Source organism: Anticarsia gemmatalis, chromosome 2 (genome assembly GCF_050436995.1).
Source record: "Anticarsia gemmatalis isolate Benzon Research Colony breed Stoneville strain chromosome 2, ilAntGemm2 primary, whole genome shotgun sequence".
Taxonomy (NCBI): domain Eukaryota; kingdom Metazoa; phylum Arthropoda; class Insecta; order Lepidoptera; family Erebidae; genus Anticarsia; species Anticarsia gemmatalis.
This window is the reverse complement of record NC_134746.1, coordinates 7,310,988-7,324,679: the sequence shown is the minus strand read 5'-3', so window position 1 is coordinate 7,324,679 and position 13,692 is coordinate 7,310,988. Positions and strand designations below refer to the sequence as shown.

General features: G+C 37.3%; 3 protein-coding genes across 4 annotated transcripts; 1 reads left to right on the top strand and 2 right to left on the bottom strand.

Annotated features, from left to right (window-relative positions):
- Nucleotides 1-19: 19 nt before the first annotated feature.
- Nucleotides 20-3,231, bottom strand: LOC142982317 (mitochondrial nicotinamide adenine dinucleotide transporter SLC25A51). Of its 2 annotated transcripts, none has more exons than XM_076128762.1 (3): nucleotides 2,984-3,231; nucleotides 2,549-2,769; nucleotides 20-1,821 (listed from the first exon to the last, which is right to left on the bottom strand). In XM_076128762.1, exons 2-3 carry the CDS (start codon nucleotides 2,747-2,749, stop codon nucleotides 1,096-1,098), a joined length of 927 nt encoding a protein of 308 aa, XP_075984877.1. In that variant the 5' UTR covers nucleotides 2,750-2,769; nucleotides 2,984-3,231; the 3' UTR covers nucleotides 20-1,095. The 2 variants fall into 2 exon arrangements, with proteins under 2 accessions (XP_075984877.1, XP_075984884.1); XM_076128769.1 differs by having other exon boundaries at nucleotides 2,549-2,766.
- A 437-nt stretch (nucleotides 3,232-3,668) lies between these two features.
- Nucleotides 3,669-11,772, top strand: IntS4 (integrator complex subunit 4). Its single transcript, XM_076128712.1, has 16 exons — nucleotides 3,669-3,849; nucleotides 3,943-4,275; nucleotides 4,401-4,649; nucleotides 5,360-5,535; nucleotides 5,883-6,075; nucleotides 6,421-6,595; nucleotides 6,898-7,103; nucleotides 7,470-7,592; nucleotides 7,890-8,025; nucleotides 8,428-8,565; nucleotides 8,969-9,128; nucleotides 9,514-9,660; nucleotides 9,992-10,224; nucleotides 10,346-10,488; nucleotides 10,817-11,036; nucleotides 11,241-11,772. Exons 1-16 carry the CDS (start codon nucleotides 3,796-3,798, stop codon nucleotides 11,435-11,437), a joined length of 2,883 nt encoding a protein of 960 aa, XP_075984827.1. The 5' UTR covers nucleotides 3,669-3,795; the 3' UTR covers nucleotides 11,438-11,772.
- A 3-nt stretch (nucleotides 11,773-11,775) lies between these two features.
- On the bottom strand, nucleotides 11,776-13,640 carry LOC142982313 (steroid receptor RNA activator 1). Its single transcript, XM_076128748.1, has 3 exons — nucleotides 13,454-13,640; nucleotides 12,957-13,361; nucleotides 11,776-12,540 (listed from the first exon to the last, which is right to left on the bottom strand). The coding sequence occupies exons 1-3, from the start codon at nucleotides 13,491-13,493 to the stop codon at nucleotides 12,383-12,385; spliced, it is 603 nt and encodes a 200-aa protein (XP_075984863.1). The 5' UTR covers nucleotides 13,494-13,640; the 3' UTR covers nucleotides 11,776-12,382.
- Between the last annotated feature and the right edge of the window lie 52 nt (nucleotides 13,641-13,692).

The window sequence follows — 13,692 nt, the reverse complement described above, 5'->3', positions numbered from 1 at the left end:
AATATGACAACAATAAAATTTTATTTCATATAGTTTATTTCTTTCAGAATAACTTGCGCAGATAGGTACAACACTTCAGCTATTTTTACACAATGGTTTTTCTATGGATAAAAAATACTGTATAGTTGCGAATGTAATCTACTGGGTACAAGTGATTCAGTTTTTTTTAAAATGACTTGATTCGAAATCTTATCCACTGAATAACCCCAATATGCCTCTCATATGTACATCTTATAATATAGGGGCAAGAGCGATTCAAAGCTAATCAGATTGCAAAGATGTCCTCTGAACGCAGGCATTTTTGTTGAGCGAGGTTTCGTAATAATGATGATGACAGTCAATAGATGGCTTCCTGTTACCCATGTGACATGATTGGTCGTGAGAGCACACGCATCTAGCTAGGGCAGATATTTGCTAGATAACTGTTATTTATTGAATATCAAAAATAATTAACAATTAGTAGCTCTGCACATTTAACTGAACAGCTAGATATTTTGACATGTTTCTCAACAATAATCTCTGCATTTGGACATCTTAACATTCAATACATTTATAAATGCTTCAAATTGTATAAATAAAACACTGACTACTTAAAAATAATAGGTATGTTAAGAAAACATTTATAAATTTCCTTTTCTGCTTGATCAAATATGCACATAAAATATTTTACATTTTGACTACATATTCGAATTCACTTTAAATAATTTTAGATATCACATATCCAGAGATTTTATAGGGCAAAATATTTTTCTAATTTCTTAAAAATCTATGTATGAAGCATACATACTTTATTTTTATAAATAGATATATTAACTAAAAATATTTTTTGTTTATTACAAATCTGTTATTTATGAATATTCTGGTATATTACACTTTTACTGCAGGTTTTTCCATTACAAGTTTTAATTACATTGTTTACCTTTCAAAGTATGTATGTCATTTTTGTGCTCTTTTATTAACACCATACCCACATATTATTCCAAATAAGAAAAATACTGTACATTGCACAATTACCAAAACATTAAATAACAAACTGATTCAACAAATAACTGGCATACAGTTAAATAAATATCTACACAATGAAAACAACCTTGACTAGGCATACAAAATCTTTCTAAATACTTCATACGAAGCATTTATGATACCCCAACTTAAGAACGCACGCGAGATGTTCAACAAGGCGCCGTGGTAGAAGTTGACATATCTAAAGCCTCGCTTCCGCAGAATATACCTAAATTCATAAGCTATCGTCCTATGTGGACCACCAAGTTCACACTGCATATTGATTTTTAAAACATTTAATGGATAGAACAATGTACTGAGCAAGGCTCCAATCGATGCTCCTGCAATAAAATTTTGTAGGCCTTGATAGATGGCTGTCTCCTGTTCTGGAAATCTATCCTTTACTTCATCTCGCAATATGAAAAACATTGCATTGGATGGACCATTTCTAAACAGAATAGGGATGAGTCCTCTGTAAAATTCTTTGATACCATAGTGTTTTGCAATGTAGCTAGCTGCATCAGCTGTATTTCTAAACTTATTGTGATACTTTGGATGAATGAGCAGGGTTTGTATTCTTTCAAATGGCATGAGAGTTGCTTCAACACAACCTGCAACAACACCAGCTAACATTTTGGCTGCATATGGGTTGTATCTTTTCTCCAGGAGTGGTTGCAGGCATTCATCATAGACACCAAACATAACAGACATAGACAATGATCTCTGCAACAAGGGAGGTAGCATTCCACGGTACAGGAAACCCAAACCTTCTTTCTGCAATTGGTTCAGTGCAAATGTTGTTTCTACTCCATGCATCATCTGCAATTAAAGTATAAAGTATTTGTTTACTTTTTTGTGAAATACTACTTAATGGTGTGAGCTAATGTGGTGAATACAAAATTCAAATGTTTATTATCAGAGATAAGAATGTCTTAATATTGATAAGATAATAATATGATGTCAGATTGATAAGACACCCCCAAGTGCCAATTATATTAATCTTAATATTAATTGAGATATACAAAAATAAAAATAATTTTAAAAATAGTCCTATTGATATTAACTATCATACTAACTCTTGAGCATAATCACTTTATTGCCATTTATCTACAGTACATTGAATACTGTAACTACTTTATGTCATGATAGTCCTTCAGAATAAGGACATCAAATATTGATTTAATAAAGTACACAATACACAACATGTAGTGTAATATTTTTTACAAATATTGACTAGACTCAAGATGTTTCCAGATAACTTTTAAAACAATATTTAATGTTTAATTAAATAATTATATCAAATAACTCATAAAAATACTCCAATTATTTATTTTGTTGTTTTTGTTTTACTCATAGAAGGGAAATAGTTATGAACTAAAATTGATTGCAGTACATTTGTTTCCAATAAGAATCCAGCAAGAATTATTTAAGATTTCAATAAATCAGTGGCAAAGCTTATGGTAACATTAGCTTTGTCATTGGCTTAATGAAACCAATTTGTTTCAATTTGTTATGTTATTGTGTATGTACACAAAACCAGTTGTACCTGTCTAAATATGAGTTTATTCAATGGGTAGCTGATTATAATATTGCAGAATGCTGATCCTCCCCCACATATGAACTCCTTCCAGTGGTGTGGCAGGCTAGGAGCGGGCACAGGCATGACTACGCCGCAGCCGTCAGCGATACATGCGCGCTCCAGGATATTCTGTTCAGACATTCCCTGCTCTCCACACTCACATGACATTACTTTAACTTTGCCATCTTCTGAAACAAACGTTCATACATTACTCTTAGCACCTATACTTGAATCATATTTCCAAGCGCATAAGATCTGAACGCAAGCAGCAACAACAGGGGCCGCTTCAAAAAAACCTTTTGAACAAATCGAATGTCGGTGTTATTGTGATTATTTCTAGTAAACAATGTCAAATAGAATTAATTATAGTAAACTAATTATGTAATTTGTCAAGTTTCTTACCTTCATCCGCCAAAATTAATAAATTATATAAATTGTTACGTGTGATATGAGCAGGAAACTTCTAATTGCTTCATTGTATCTTCATAAGTAACATTATTCGAAGTAACAGATGATAACAACAAATACACTCAAGTAATTATATCATTCGACAAGTGAAAGTAATATGCGGTTTATTATGAAATGTTTGCATAAAAAATATTTTCCAATGAAGTAAGTCCATCTATCCGACCATATGCGCAAGTAACATGACAGATGACAGAAAAGCTAATATTGACAATTAATAGACAGCTGACACCACAGGATATTGAAAAACGCGTTTAGTTAACAGGACAACCGCATGATCCTAGGTAGATTGCTAAACTTTCGGAGAAATCAGGGGTACTGATCTCTGAACTTGAAATGACTTAAATTGATTGATAATAGATTAGGTTCGAGCTGTGGGTTGAAGCTAGTTTTTTTTGAGGTTTAATAACTATTCATATTTAAAGTACAAATATCCGTTGAAGAATACAATGCAAACCATTTCTTTAAGAGAACTTTTTATTATGTCAATAATAAAATAATACATCAATCGAAATAAATATACGATAAAGTATTCTACCTCGCAATACATATTAATTATATTTTAGTTAGATCAACAGTAGGGACGCACTATTAGCTTTTGATGCATTCTGTCATAAATATGTCAATTACTATTGTCAAATGATGTGTCAGACTCCGGTTGATATAAACACAAGTAGTGAAATTTAGTTTTCAGTTCGTGTGGTGTATTATTCGCAAGCGGTTGGAGGAGAAAAACAAAGCCTACCATAATGGCTGCAGTATTAAAGAAAAGAGCATTGGCGGAATACAATAAGTCCTTTCAAGTAAGTACATAACCTCATGACGCGGTAATATCGGTATTCTTGATATTCATGTTAGGATTATAGCATTTTTGACCAATATTAACTGTTTTATAGGACGGTCCTCCTGCAAAGAAACTCCATTTGGTTAAAAAACCGCTAATTGGTAGCTCGGCTGCCGCGTTTGTGGGCTTGTTGGAAAAATGTAAGTCTAGCGATGAAGCCCTACAGTTGTTGCTGCGTATCTCGGACTGCCTGCAGTTCCAAGAGTCTGATGTTGAAGAGGCGATCAAGAAGTTGTCGGAACACTTCCAGTCTGAGGAGGAGTCAGTGGTTAGAGTGAAGATATTGTGGTTATTCTGTGACATTGGGCTTGAGTGTCCAGGAGCCAACCTTACCAACTTGATTGATGAAACTATACATCTAATCAAGAATGAAACATCTCACAAGGTAATCTATGCTTTATGAATAAGTATATTAATAATTAAGAAATAAATAATGTTTTTGTTAAACTATTTACATGCATGAAATATGAACATTACAACACAAAAAAAAAACAATTCTTATATCACCAGGTTATAGCTCAAGGCATAGCAACACTACTTAAGCTTGGCAGTAAACTGAGTGAAGACAAGATACTGATGATGAGACTAGTGTCAGTTGCCAAGGACAACTTGAAGGACACCAGCCACCAGGTGAAGTGCCGCTGTCTGCAGCTCATCAGTGAACTGTACCCAATCTACCCGGAGTCTGAGAGGACCAGTGACATGTCTACTGAAGCTGATGCTGTTGTCAAATTGCTTGGAGATTATTCTCATGCTGAGGTAAACATATTTATAACACAACCACCTAACCCCTCCCCCTAGTTTGAGAGGAGACCCTTGCCCTGCAGTGGGACATAAATGGGTTATTAAAAAAAAATCCATAACACAGTTATTTAGTTAGTGTCCCACAAAACTACCAAAAGAGTTTGACTGTAGGATCGAATATTATGGTTAATTGTAATTAATTACATTATTTTAATGGAGCATATTACTACACATTAATACACTTTGTTTAAAACATATTTCTAACTAGATCTATTGAGTGTAATGGTGATTTTGAGAAAATTATACAGGTGTTATTCCAAAGCACTTGTCAGTTTATGCATTAATCTTATCATCTAAATAATATCTGTTATCTATATTGCATTGCAACAGTTAAGTCAGTATGCAATAGGTAGAACCAGTGTAAAAATTTGGATATTTACAAAATATACAATATGAAACTATTTGACATACCTATATCAATGCAAATTACATAGGGATCAATGCAATGACACGTGTGGAACTTTGCTTTTGCTTATGTTTTCCCAGATTACTATGACAAAAAAAAGTAAATAATATATCTTAATCAATAGAAGTTCTTATATCATTTTCAAGTTTATACCTAAAGCTAACTAGTTTCGAAATATTTATTTGTGACACATTCAAAAACTAGGTGTACTTTTTATGGTATTACTTATTGACAGTTTGTATTTATTGAAATATTGTAGGATGCGAGAGTTCGCTGTGGAGCTTTCCAAGCCCTCCTGACAATGCATGAGCGTGGCCAAAATCTGAGTGCCAACCTGTATGACCTGGTGTGTCTGGCTCTCTCTGATGACTATGAGATTGTCAGAGAAGTGGCCTTGAAGCTCGTGTGGGTGCTTGGAAACAAGTACCCAGAAAAGTAAGTGTATTTTTTAAGTGTTTCATTCCCAGTGCATGGGCTAATTTATTAAGAATCTTTAAATAGGTACTAGTGTTTAATTTTAGAAGTAAAAACATATTTCCTTTTCAGTGAATTGAGGTATTTGCAATTTTTAAAGTAGTTTCCCTTCATGGCTCTTTTTTTTTCCAACCTGTATATTGACTGCTTATGAAACTGATGCCTGGTTTTTGAGGCACATTTAGTGGTAGTTTATGTATTCAAACTGTCATACTTATATGAGCTTAAATCTATTGAATGGATAAACTACAGCTAAATGTACTTCAGAAACCAGGCATTAGATATTAACATGCTTTATAAAATTACAGCACATTAACTCTCTGCGACGGTGAGACGACTATGCGTCTGGTAGACGACGCGTTTGTGCGCATCTGTTCAGCCGTGAACGACCTGTGCATGGCGGTGCGTGCTCTCGCTTGCACGTTGCTCGGCACCACGCGCGCCGTGTCCGACCGCTTCCTGCTGCAGACTCTCGACAAACAACTCATGAGTAATATGAAGGTATGATTATTTAACAATTTACTATTAAGGTCAGAGAACCTCCAGGGGACAATTAATGTCCTCGACGCTAATAGCCAGAGATGTCGGGGGAAGTGGTGCAATGTTGCCAGACTTCGCTCAACATGCTATACTAAGGTCGTCACTGCAGATAAAATAAAATTCCGTGCTGTTTCCAGATACTGGTATGTTAGTGAAATCGCCCGCCCTGGCTTGATTCGTCTCGCAGATTTTATTCACTTGTATGTGGGTGGCTTAAACAACGCATTAGTAAGGTGACTAAGTTTTATTTGAAAAGAAGTCATATTTTAGTTAATAATCATACGTCTGTTTGTTCCATGGTTATAGAAAAAGCGCACGGCTCACGAGCGCGGTGCTGAGCTGGTTCGGAGCGGCGCGTGGGCGAGCGGGCGGCGCTGGGCTGACGACGCGCCCGGCGCTCTGCTGCACAGCGCCACCGTGCAGCTGCTGCCTGGAGGCGCCGCCGGGGCCTTCGTACACGGCCTCGAGGATGAGCTCATGGGTATGGGTTTTTATGTCTTGTAAATTAATAGACTTATACATGAATATAAGCCAGTGATATTAGGCTGCTCTCATGAACTGATGCATAATTTTCTAGTTTCTACTATCAATACTTTTTCGCTGCCTCGGTATCCAGCCTGGCACAAATATGCAATAGCATTTTTTGAACAAATTTCATGAGAAAAATCTCGGTAGTTGCCTAAAAGCTGGATCATCAGTAATAGAAAATTAAACACAAATCTAATTTACTTTATCTACATAAAGACACTTAATATATTTTGACCGTTATTTGTTTGTATGTAGAGGTGCGTACGGCGGCAGTAGACGCGGTGTGCCAGCTATCGATGGAGAACGCGGTGTTCGCGACCACGTCTCTGGACTTCTTGGTGGACATGTTCAACGACGAGATCGAGGACGTGCGCCTGCGCGCCATCGACAGTCTCACGCGCATCGCGCATCACATCGTACTGCGGGAAGACCAACTCGAGACCATCCTGGGAGCACTTGAGGTATTATTATATTATGTTTAATACAATATATACTCTTAGGCTTGCTACGCACATATTGGGTTCGGCACGTTCGGTTCAGCTACGTTCTTGTGCCGGTCGTGTTCATCTACTCATATTTGCCACCCGGCTCGACAGAATAATGCCGAACCAATAATGTTTTTAGAAAGCCTTAGTGACCGGTTCTTGAATCTGACTGTTTTAATATCAAAACAAAAAAAATGTATTTTACTTTTGAAATATGAAGGAAAGAAACTATCAGACTGAGAATACCTAAAATGACAGATCACATTCATTTTATAACCTGTTGTAGCAGAAATAAGGTTCTATAACATGTTAAAATGTTAACAATATTTTGCATACTTTCAGGACTACTCAATGGACGTGCGAGAAGGTCTTCACCGCATGCTCGGCTCGTGTACAGTTGCGTCTAAAACGTGCCTGGAAATGTGCATCGATAAAATATTAGAGAATCTCAAAAGATATCCGCAGGTAAATGATTTGTAATTATTATTCAAATAATACTTACTGACTGCCTCTGTGATCAGAGCAGTTAATATGCTGCTGATCACGAAGCCTCGAGTTCTATTCCCGGCTTTTGTCAAAGCGCTATTTGGCTTTTCTATTTCATATTAAATTATACTCAATAGTAGCCCGGAATTTTATTCTCCCTGCACCTGCAGGTATAACAGGCGATTTCATTAACCTAAATATAAGATAGGTTGGTCTATTAGATGGTATTTGTTCTTATATTTACTTTGACTAAAGCGCTGTATTTGGTGTGTGCAGGACAAGCGGTCCACGTTCCGTTGCGTGCAGCGCCTGGGCAGTTCCCACGCGTCGCTGGTGTTGCCTCTGACGACGCGGCTGCTCGCCGTACACCCGTTCTTTGACATGCCTGAACCGGACGTCGAAGACCCAGCCTGTATCCTTTTAACTAAACGAAAGTGTTCAGTGCTAGTAACCGCAGTCATACAGATACGTTGAGATTAAAGGTGTCTATTGACATATAGATTCCAATAATACGGTGGTCGACAGAACTTTTAAGAAAAGTTGTAAGAAATATTGCTGTCATATGTCCATGAAATAGACTTTTCTAAAACTGGGACAAAGTTGCTTTAAACTACTTTCACTAACTTCTGTAACTCCGCAGAATCACGACGCGTATTGCAATGAATTAAATCTTTGAAATTCGTTATCATGAGGAAAAGAAATTAATAATAAATTTTGAGAGAGAAATTAATAAATGTTGAAATTTACTAGTATTTCGCTATAACCCTTCAATAAAGGTCAAGTACTCATACATTTCCTTAAAAATATGTATAAGATATGTGCGTGTTAATCTTGGTATTGAACGCGGCGCAGCACTGCACGACCATGTTGCCGCTGTTCGAGGAGCACACCGTCAAGCACTACACGTACCTGCGCGACACCATGCCGCATCTAGTGCCCTATCTACCTATAGGTAAAAATCTATGTTACTTTGAGACTTGGAACACATCTGTCAGCACATAATTGTTTGTTACTTCATCGCTCCAGCCTTTTCTGCCGATTAAAACCGTCATATGCTAGAACGAAAAAAAACTAAAAGTGCAATCGCACGTGAAGGAACCCCGAGACTATTGGCTAAACTCGCTGTTTCTTGTGGTCTTTTCGAAAAACATGTGACATTAATGTGGTATGACAAAAAGTGGGAAAAGATTCCACGTCGCATGGTAATACGTTAGCTGACAAATCTGAACTAACTTCAGCAAAGGTATTCAAACAAAATTTTGTCAACGCAATTGGTTATCCAGTTTTTTTTCTTTTGCCGTTCTCTAGGCACCTATGAAAACGTCTGTATTACAAAAATACATTGTATTGTTCAGGTGACGCGCAACAGTCAAGCGCTGAGAAGATCGAGTCGGCGATGGACGACAGCGCGGTGCGACGCTTCTTCGACTCGGTGCTGCAACACATCGACAACACCGCGCTCTCCGTCAACGTGAGACTGAACATGCTGCAGTCTGCTGAAGAACAACTTAACAAGTAATATAACTTTTAAACTTTCCTGCATTAAATATATATTTTCTTTATGTTGTGCATACATACACATGCGTATACGTATGTTGTGCATACGTACACGTGCGTATACGTGTACGCTTAGCGTTTGTGTATAGGGTATTTGCGCTCGTATTGGAAATGTTAATTCAAATATGTTACCTGATAAAATATGTGCTAATTTGCACCTAAGTATATATTATGTCATTGTGTGTGACGTACGCTGGATAACTGAAATACTACACTCTACTACATTATCATTTTAGTAATCACTAGTCAACAGACATTACTAATCATAAAGAAATTTATAAGATAGGTAAATAAGCTGGTTACGTATCACATTCTAAAGAAATCTATGAAATCATGTTTACAGACTGGCAGAGATGGAACCGTCAGTGTCGGGCGCGGCGCACTTCACAGCGTTGTTCGCCCGCTGCGTGCTGGCGCTACACTCCGCCCTGCACGCCACTAACGGACCGCCCGCGCACGCGCTGCAGAACCTCACCACTGACTGCTTACGGTCATTATTATCTACACTTCTATTGGTCATTAAAAGCGTTCAATTTTCGTAATTGAGACATTATACAATACGAACAATAGTGTGATTACCTCGAAGCTTATGTCAGCTTATTAATAATCAACGCAACCTTGTACAAATATCACATAAACCAAGATGAATTTAATGATCGCGTTGAATTCTGAATTCGCATGCAATTCTCTATTAAAAGTAACTTTTTAACTGTGAAAATTAAAATTGTAAAATTTTGAGTACCTACCCTATATTATTATGATCGTCTGTAATAGTCTGTATTAACCAAAATGTGCTCTAATGTAATATTCATTGCTCACAGGTTACAGCATCAATTCAGCGGTGTATCAGAGCAAGAGAACGCGTGTGTGTGGCAGTTAGCACTACGTGTATGTGCGGCGCGACTGTGTGCGAGCGCGGGGGGCGCGGGGGCCGCCGCGGGGGGAGCGGGCGGGGCGCCGCCGGGGGACAAGGCTGCTCCCGCCGCCGCGCTCTCTGCTGCTGCTGCACTCACGCATCATGCTGAGTTGCTCGACAGATTGCTGGCTTCAGCAGGTAATCATTGTTCTCTCGTCAGTTAGCAAATTAATTATTTATACAAAATCAAAATAAGTTCTTTGGAAATTCTTAAACTTAAAATCCTATAATCGCCTGATTAATGGTGGTATATTTGCAGGAGTCGAGCCGGATCCGTTTACGATCGCAGTATTCCGTCAGTTGTCGATGAACGCGGACAACAAGCCGGCGGCTTTGGCGCGCGCCATTATGCCTTTGTTACAGTCCGCACCGCTGCCTGTCATACCTAAACCTAATCTCAAGGTAAGCAAGCTGTTATTAAAGCATGGTCTAGAAATATGTTTGACCTGGGTCTGACTATACAATAATAATTCAGCTGGTTTTATCTTAAAATGATTTTGATTTACAAATGTGATTATTGAATGGGGTATGGGAATATCTAACACGAGTTAGGTACTCTATAGCGTGCTTTTTTACATAACAGAAAAGTTTTTGACGAAGTACTCTATATGATATAAAACCATATGATTATATTATATTGAAATAATTTTAAAGCAATCGCGCTGTACGAGCGCTGTTCTAGTTTAAAGGCTTTTTAAAACATGTAGTTGAGTAATGTGTGTGTGTTCAGATCCGCATGTGCACGGCGACGATCCTGGAGCCGGCGGCGGACAACGACACGGTAGTGCGGTTCAGCGCGGGGCTGGTGGCGGGCGTGGCGCTGGAGGCCGAGGTGCTGCGCGTGCGCTCGCCCACGGCCCTGCGCGTGCGCGTGGCCTACCCCGACACGCGCCGACACGCGCTCGTGCCGCCCCGCGACCATCTGCGACCGCTCGACCATCACAATACTAGTATGTGCTACTACCATCATTTTCTCTTTTAATCAAAAGCTTTCTAAATATATAGATTGACCATGTGATCAAACTGTTGTAAAAATTAAAATGTTAAAGTTCACAAGAGCTAACCAATAAATAATTATATCCCTGATTACTTTAACACACAATTATTTTGTTATGAATCGTTACAAAAATCAACAAATATTATTTTATTTGTAGATGACGATGGCACACAGAACGTACGTCTTCTGACAAAAGTACTGATCTCTCACGGAGTGTGGACGGAGCCCTGCGGAGTCGATATCTCAGTGTGCCTCGCCGTGGACGATGGCGGGCGCGAGCCCACGCAGCTGGTCGAGCTGTGCCGACCCGTGCGCGTCACTGTCGCGCCTAAACCCATCAAACGCGGCATTTAACAACACAGAGAAGAAAACGTATGGTGTTTCCAGTACGGACATATGCTTGAAGATCGTGGTGTGGTCAACAATTAAAAATAGTTTACATAATTAGTGATTGACACTCATTGGCTTCCAATATTTTGTGTAATACTTAAACTTCTTATATATTTGAGTTTCTTATATATTTTATTCCACACAAATGACTCAAGCAGCTATCATTAAAATGTTTGTTTTGATAGAAAATTATACTGGAATGGACTTTTATTATTATTACATTGATATACTAATAGTGTTTGTGCAGGACCACTACAGTTGTTAGGGATTTACATAGATATAAGTACAAATTAAATAAATGATGCAATACAATTCATGTTTTATTCACATATTCTTACATGACAACACAGCATATACTTGTACATGAATATTTTCACATGGCAAACTTAAGGTTAAAACCTAAACAACATCACAATACTTTCCTTATTAAATACTAATGCACATAATAATGCAAATTGTAAAAATATAATAATATACTCTGTTATAATATTTTCTATAGCATTTTATATGTCTCTTGCCCAAACTACATGGGTAAACACGACAATATTTTGAACACATGATTGCAAATGTACTAAAATTGTTTAGACTTCATAAACACAAGGAGCTATTGTACAATTCTTATGAAAATTTTGTTTTAGGAAGTGACTAGAGGAAGCTTGAATATTGTTTTTAAGATTATTGCCATTTCAGGATATTTTAACACCTATTTCTACAAAACACCCCAACTGTTCCCAGTTATTCTATGTGTATGTAGACTACTGGTAATTAGGTTTACATACATGACAGTACAAAAGCCATTATATTGTAATTGATTAGTTTAAAGATAAGATTGAAATTAATCTGTAACATCAGAACTGGGCCTTTAATTACAAAGCACAGATAGAGTATTTGAACAAAGACAGCTAAGTTTCATTCCTCCTGGTCGATAGAGAGCAGTTCAGTTCGAGCAATGTAGTGGTGAATGAGTTGCTTGATACCTGGCATCCAAGTACCCACTGCACTAACATGATCTATCATCAGTGCTCTGTGAATGTCATCTGCTTTGCTTGGTTTACTGTCTCGGAGAGCTGAAACAACAAAAATATTTTTTATCTGTATTCTGGAAGAGTGCTTACATAAACATTGTTCAAGTAATTGTTATGAGAGAAGTCAGGTGCTTAATTTATGTAACTAGTAATTGCAATGAGGAAAGTAATGAATGTTGTGTAACAATGTTCTAGAAACCCATTTATATACACAAATGATGGAGCACACTAATGATGTTACAATAATTAAATTAACTGTTGAATTCTGTGTATAGGCTACAGAAATATTGTAGTATACTAGAAAGCAGCATGTATTATTTTGAAAATATTAAACACAATTATAAGCAAATTAATTTTGATTAAGTTGCTTATACCTTCATCAAAAAAGATCTTTTATTGTATGCCCAGAAATCATATACCATAGACAGTAATTACAAAAAAATCTAATATTGACTTACCATATGCCAAATTCCTCATCTGAAAATATACACTGTTGTTCAATTTGCCACTTGACCACATGGTCTCCATAACATCTATCCTTCGTCTAATGTCGTTGGCTTTGTTGCCCAGCTCTGAGCTAGTATCGAGCAGTTCGTAGAGTATTCCTTTCACTTCTTTTAATGTGTTCTCACTGTCCACTATTTCTTCTTGTTCTATACTAGGAACTAAAGGAACCAGTGGAGGAGGACTAAACACTGCGGGCATTGGAGGCATGTTCCCTGCAGGAACTACTACAGGACTTGTTGCAGTGTTCGATAGAGGAAAGGCCACTCGTTTATTCAAAATATTCCTCGGGCGATTAGGTGTAGTTTGAGGATTATAAGCAAGCTTCGGAGGGTCATTCCAACCTGGATCTATTGGTGCTAGAGCCGTGAAAAAGATTACCATTAGTTATTTTCTTTTTATATAAGTTTCTGATAGTAAAATGCTTCTTCACTGTATTTTGAATACATACCTGTAACTCCCGAATTTGGAGTATATGCGCTGTTGTTCATTTTTATTAGTTAAGAACTTATAAAATACAATAAACGATGTGTTAATCGCAAAACATATGGTTGGGAAACTTATTTCGCGTGATTTCAGCACAATTTTAGGCACGTTCACCAAGTTTTGGACTGACTCAATGTTTTGACAAAATTGACAACAGAACAGTGAAATGAATATGTTTTTTTTTATGGCAAACTTTGTTATATT

Bases quoted from the DNA above. Each gene is read 5' to 3' on its own strand.
- LOC142982317 (XM_076128762.1), bottom strand. From the start codon at position 2,749: ATGTCATGTGAGTGTGGAGAGCAGGGAATGTCTGAACAGAATATCCTG. The intron at 1,822-2,548 runs GTACAACTGGTT...CTTTAATTGCAG, and splicing joins ATAAACTCATATTTAGACAG to ATGATGCATGGAGTAGAAAC.
- IntS4 (XM_076128712.1), top strand. From the start codon at position 3,796: ATGGCTGCAGTATTAAAGAAAAGAGCATTGGCGGAATACAATAAGTCC. The intron at 7,104-7,469 runs GTATTATTATAT...GCATACTTTCAG, and splicing joins CCATCCTGGGAGCACTTGAG to GACTACTCAATGGACGTGCG. The intron at 8,026-8,427 runs GTATCCTTTTAA...AATATGTATAAG, and splicing joins GGACGTCGAAGACCCAGCCT to ATATGTGCGTGTTAATCTTG.
- LOC142982313 (XM_076128748.1), bottom strand. From the start codon at position 13,493: ATGAACAACAGCGCATATACTCCAAATTCGGGAGTTACAG. The intron at 13,362-13,453 runs GTATGTATTCAA...TCACGGCTCTAG, and splicing joins TCCAAATTCGGGAGTTACAG to CACCAATAGATCCAGGTTGG. The intron at 12,541-12,956 runs GTAAGTCAATAT...TTGTTGTTTCAG, and splicing joins GATGAGGAATTTGGCATATG to CTCTCCGAGACAGTAAACCA.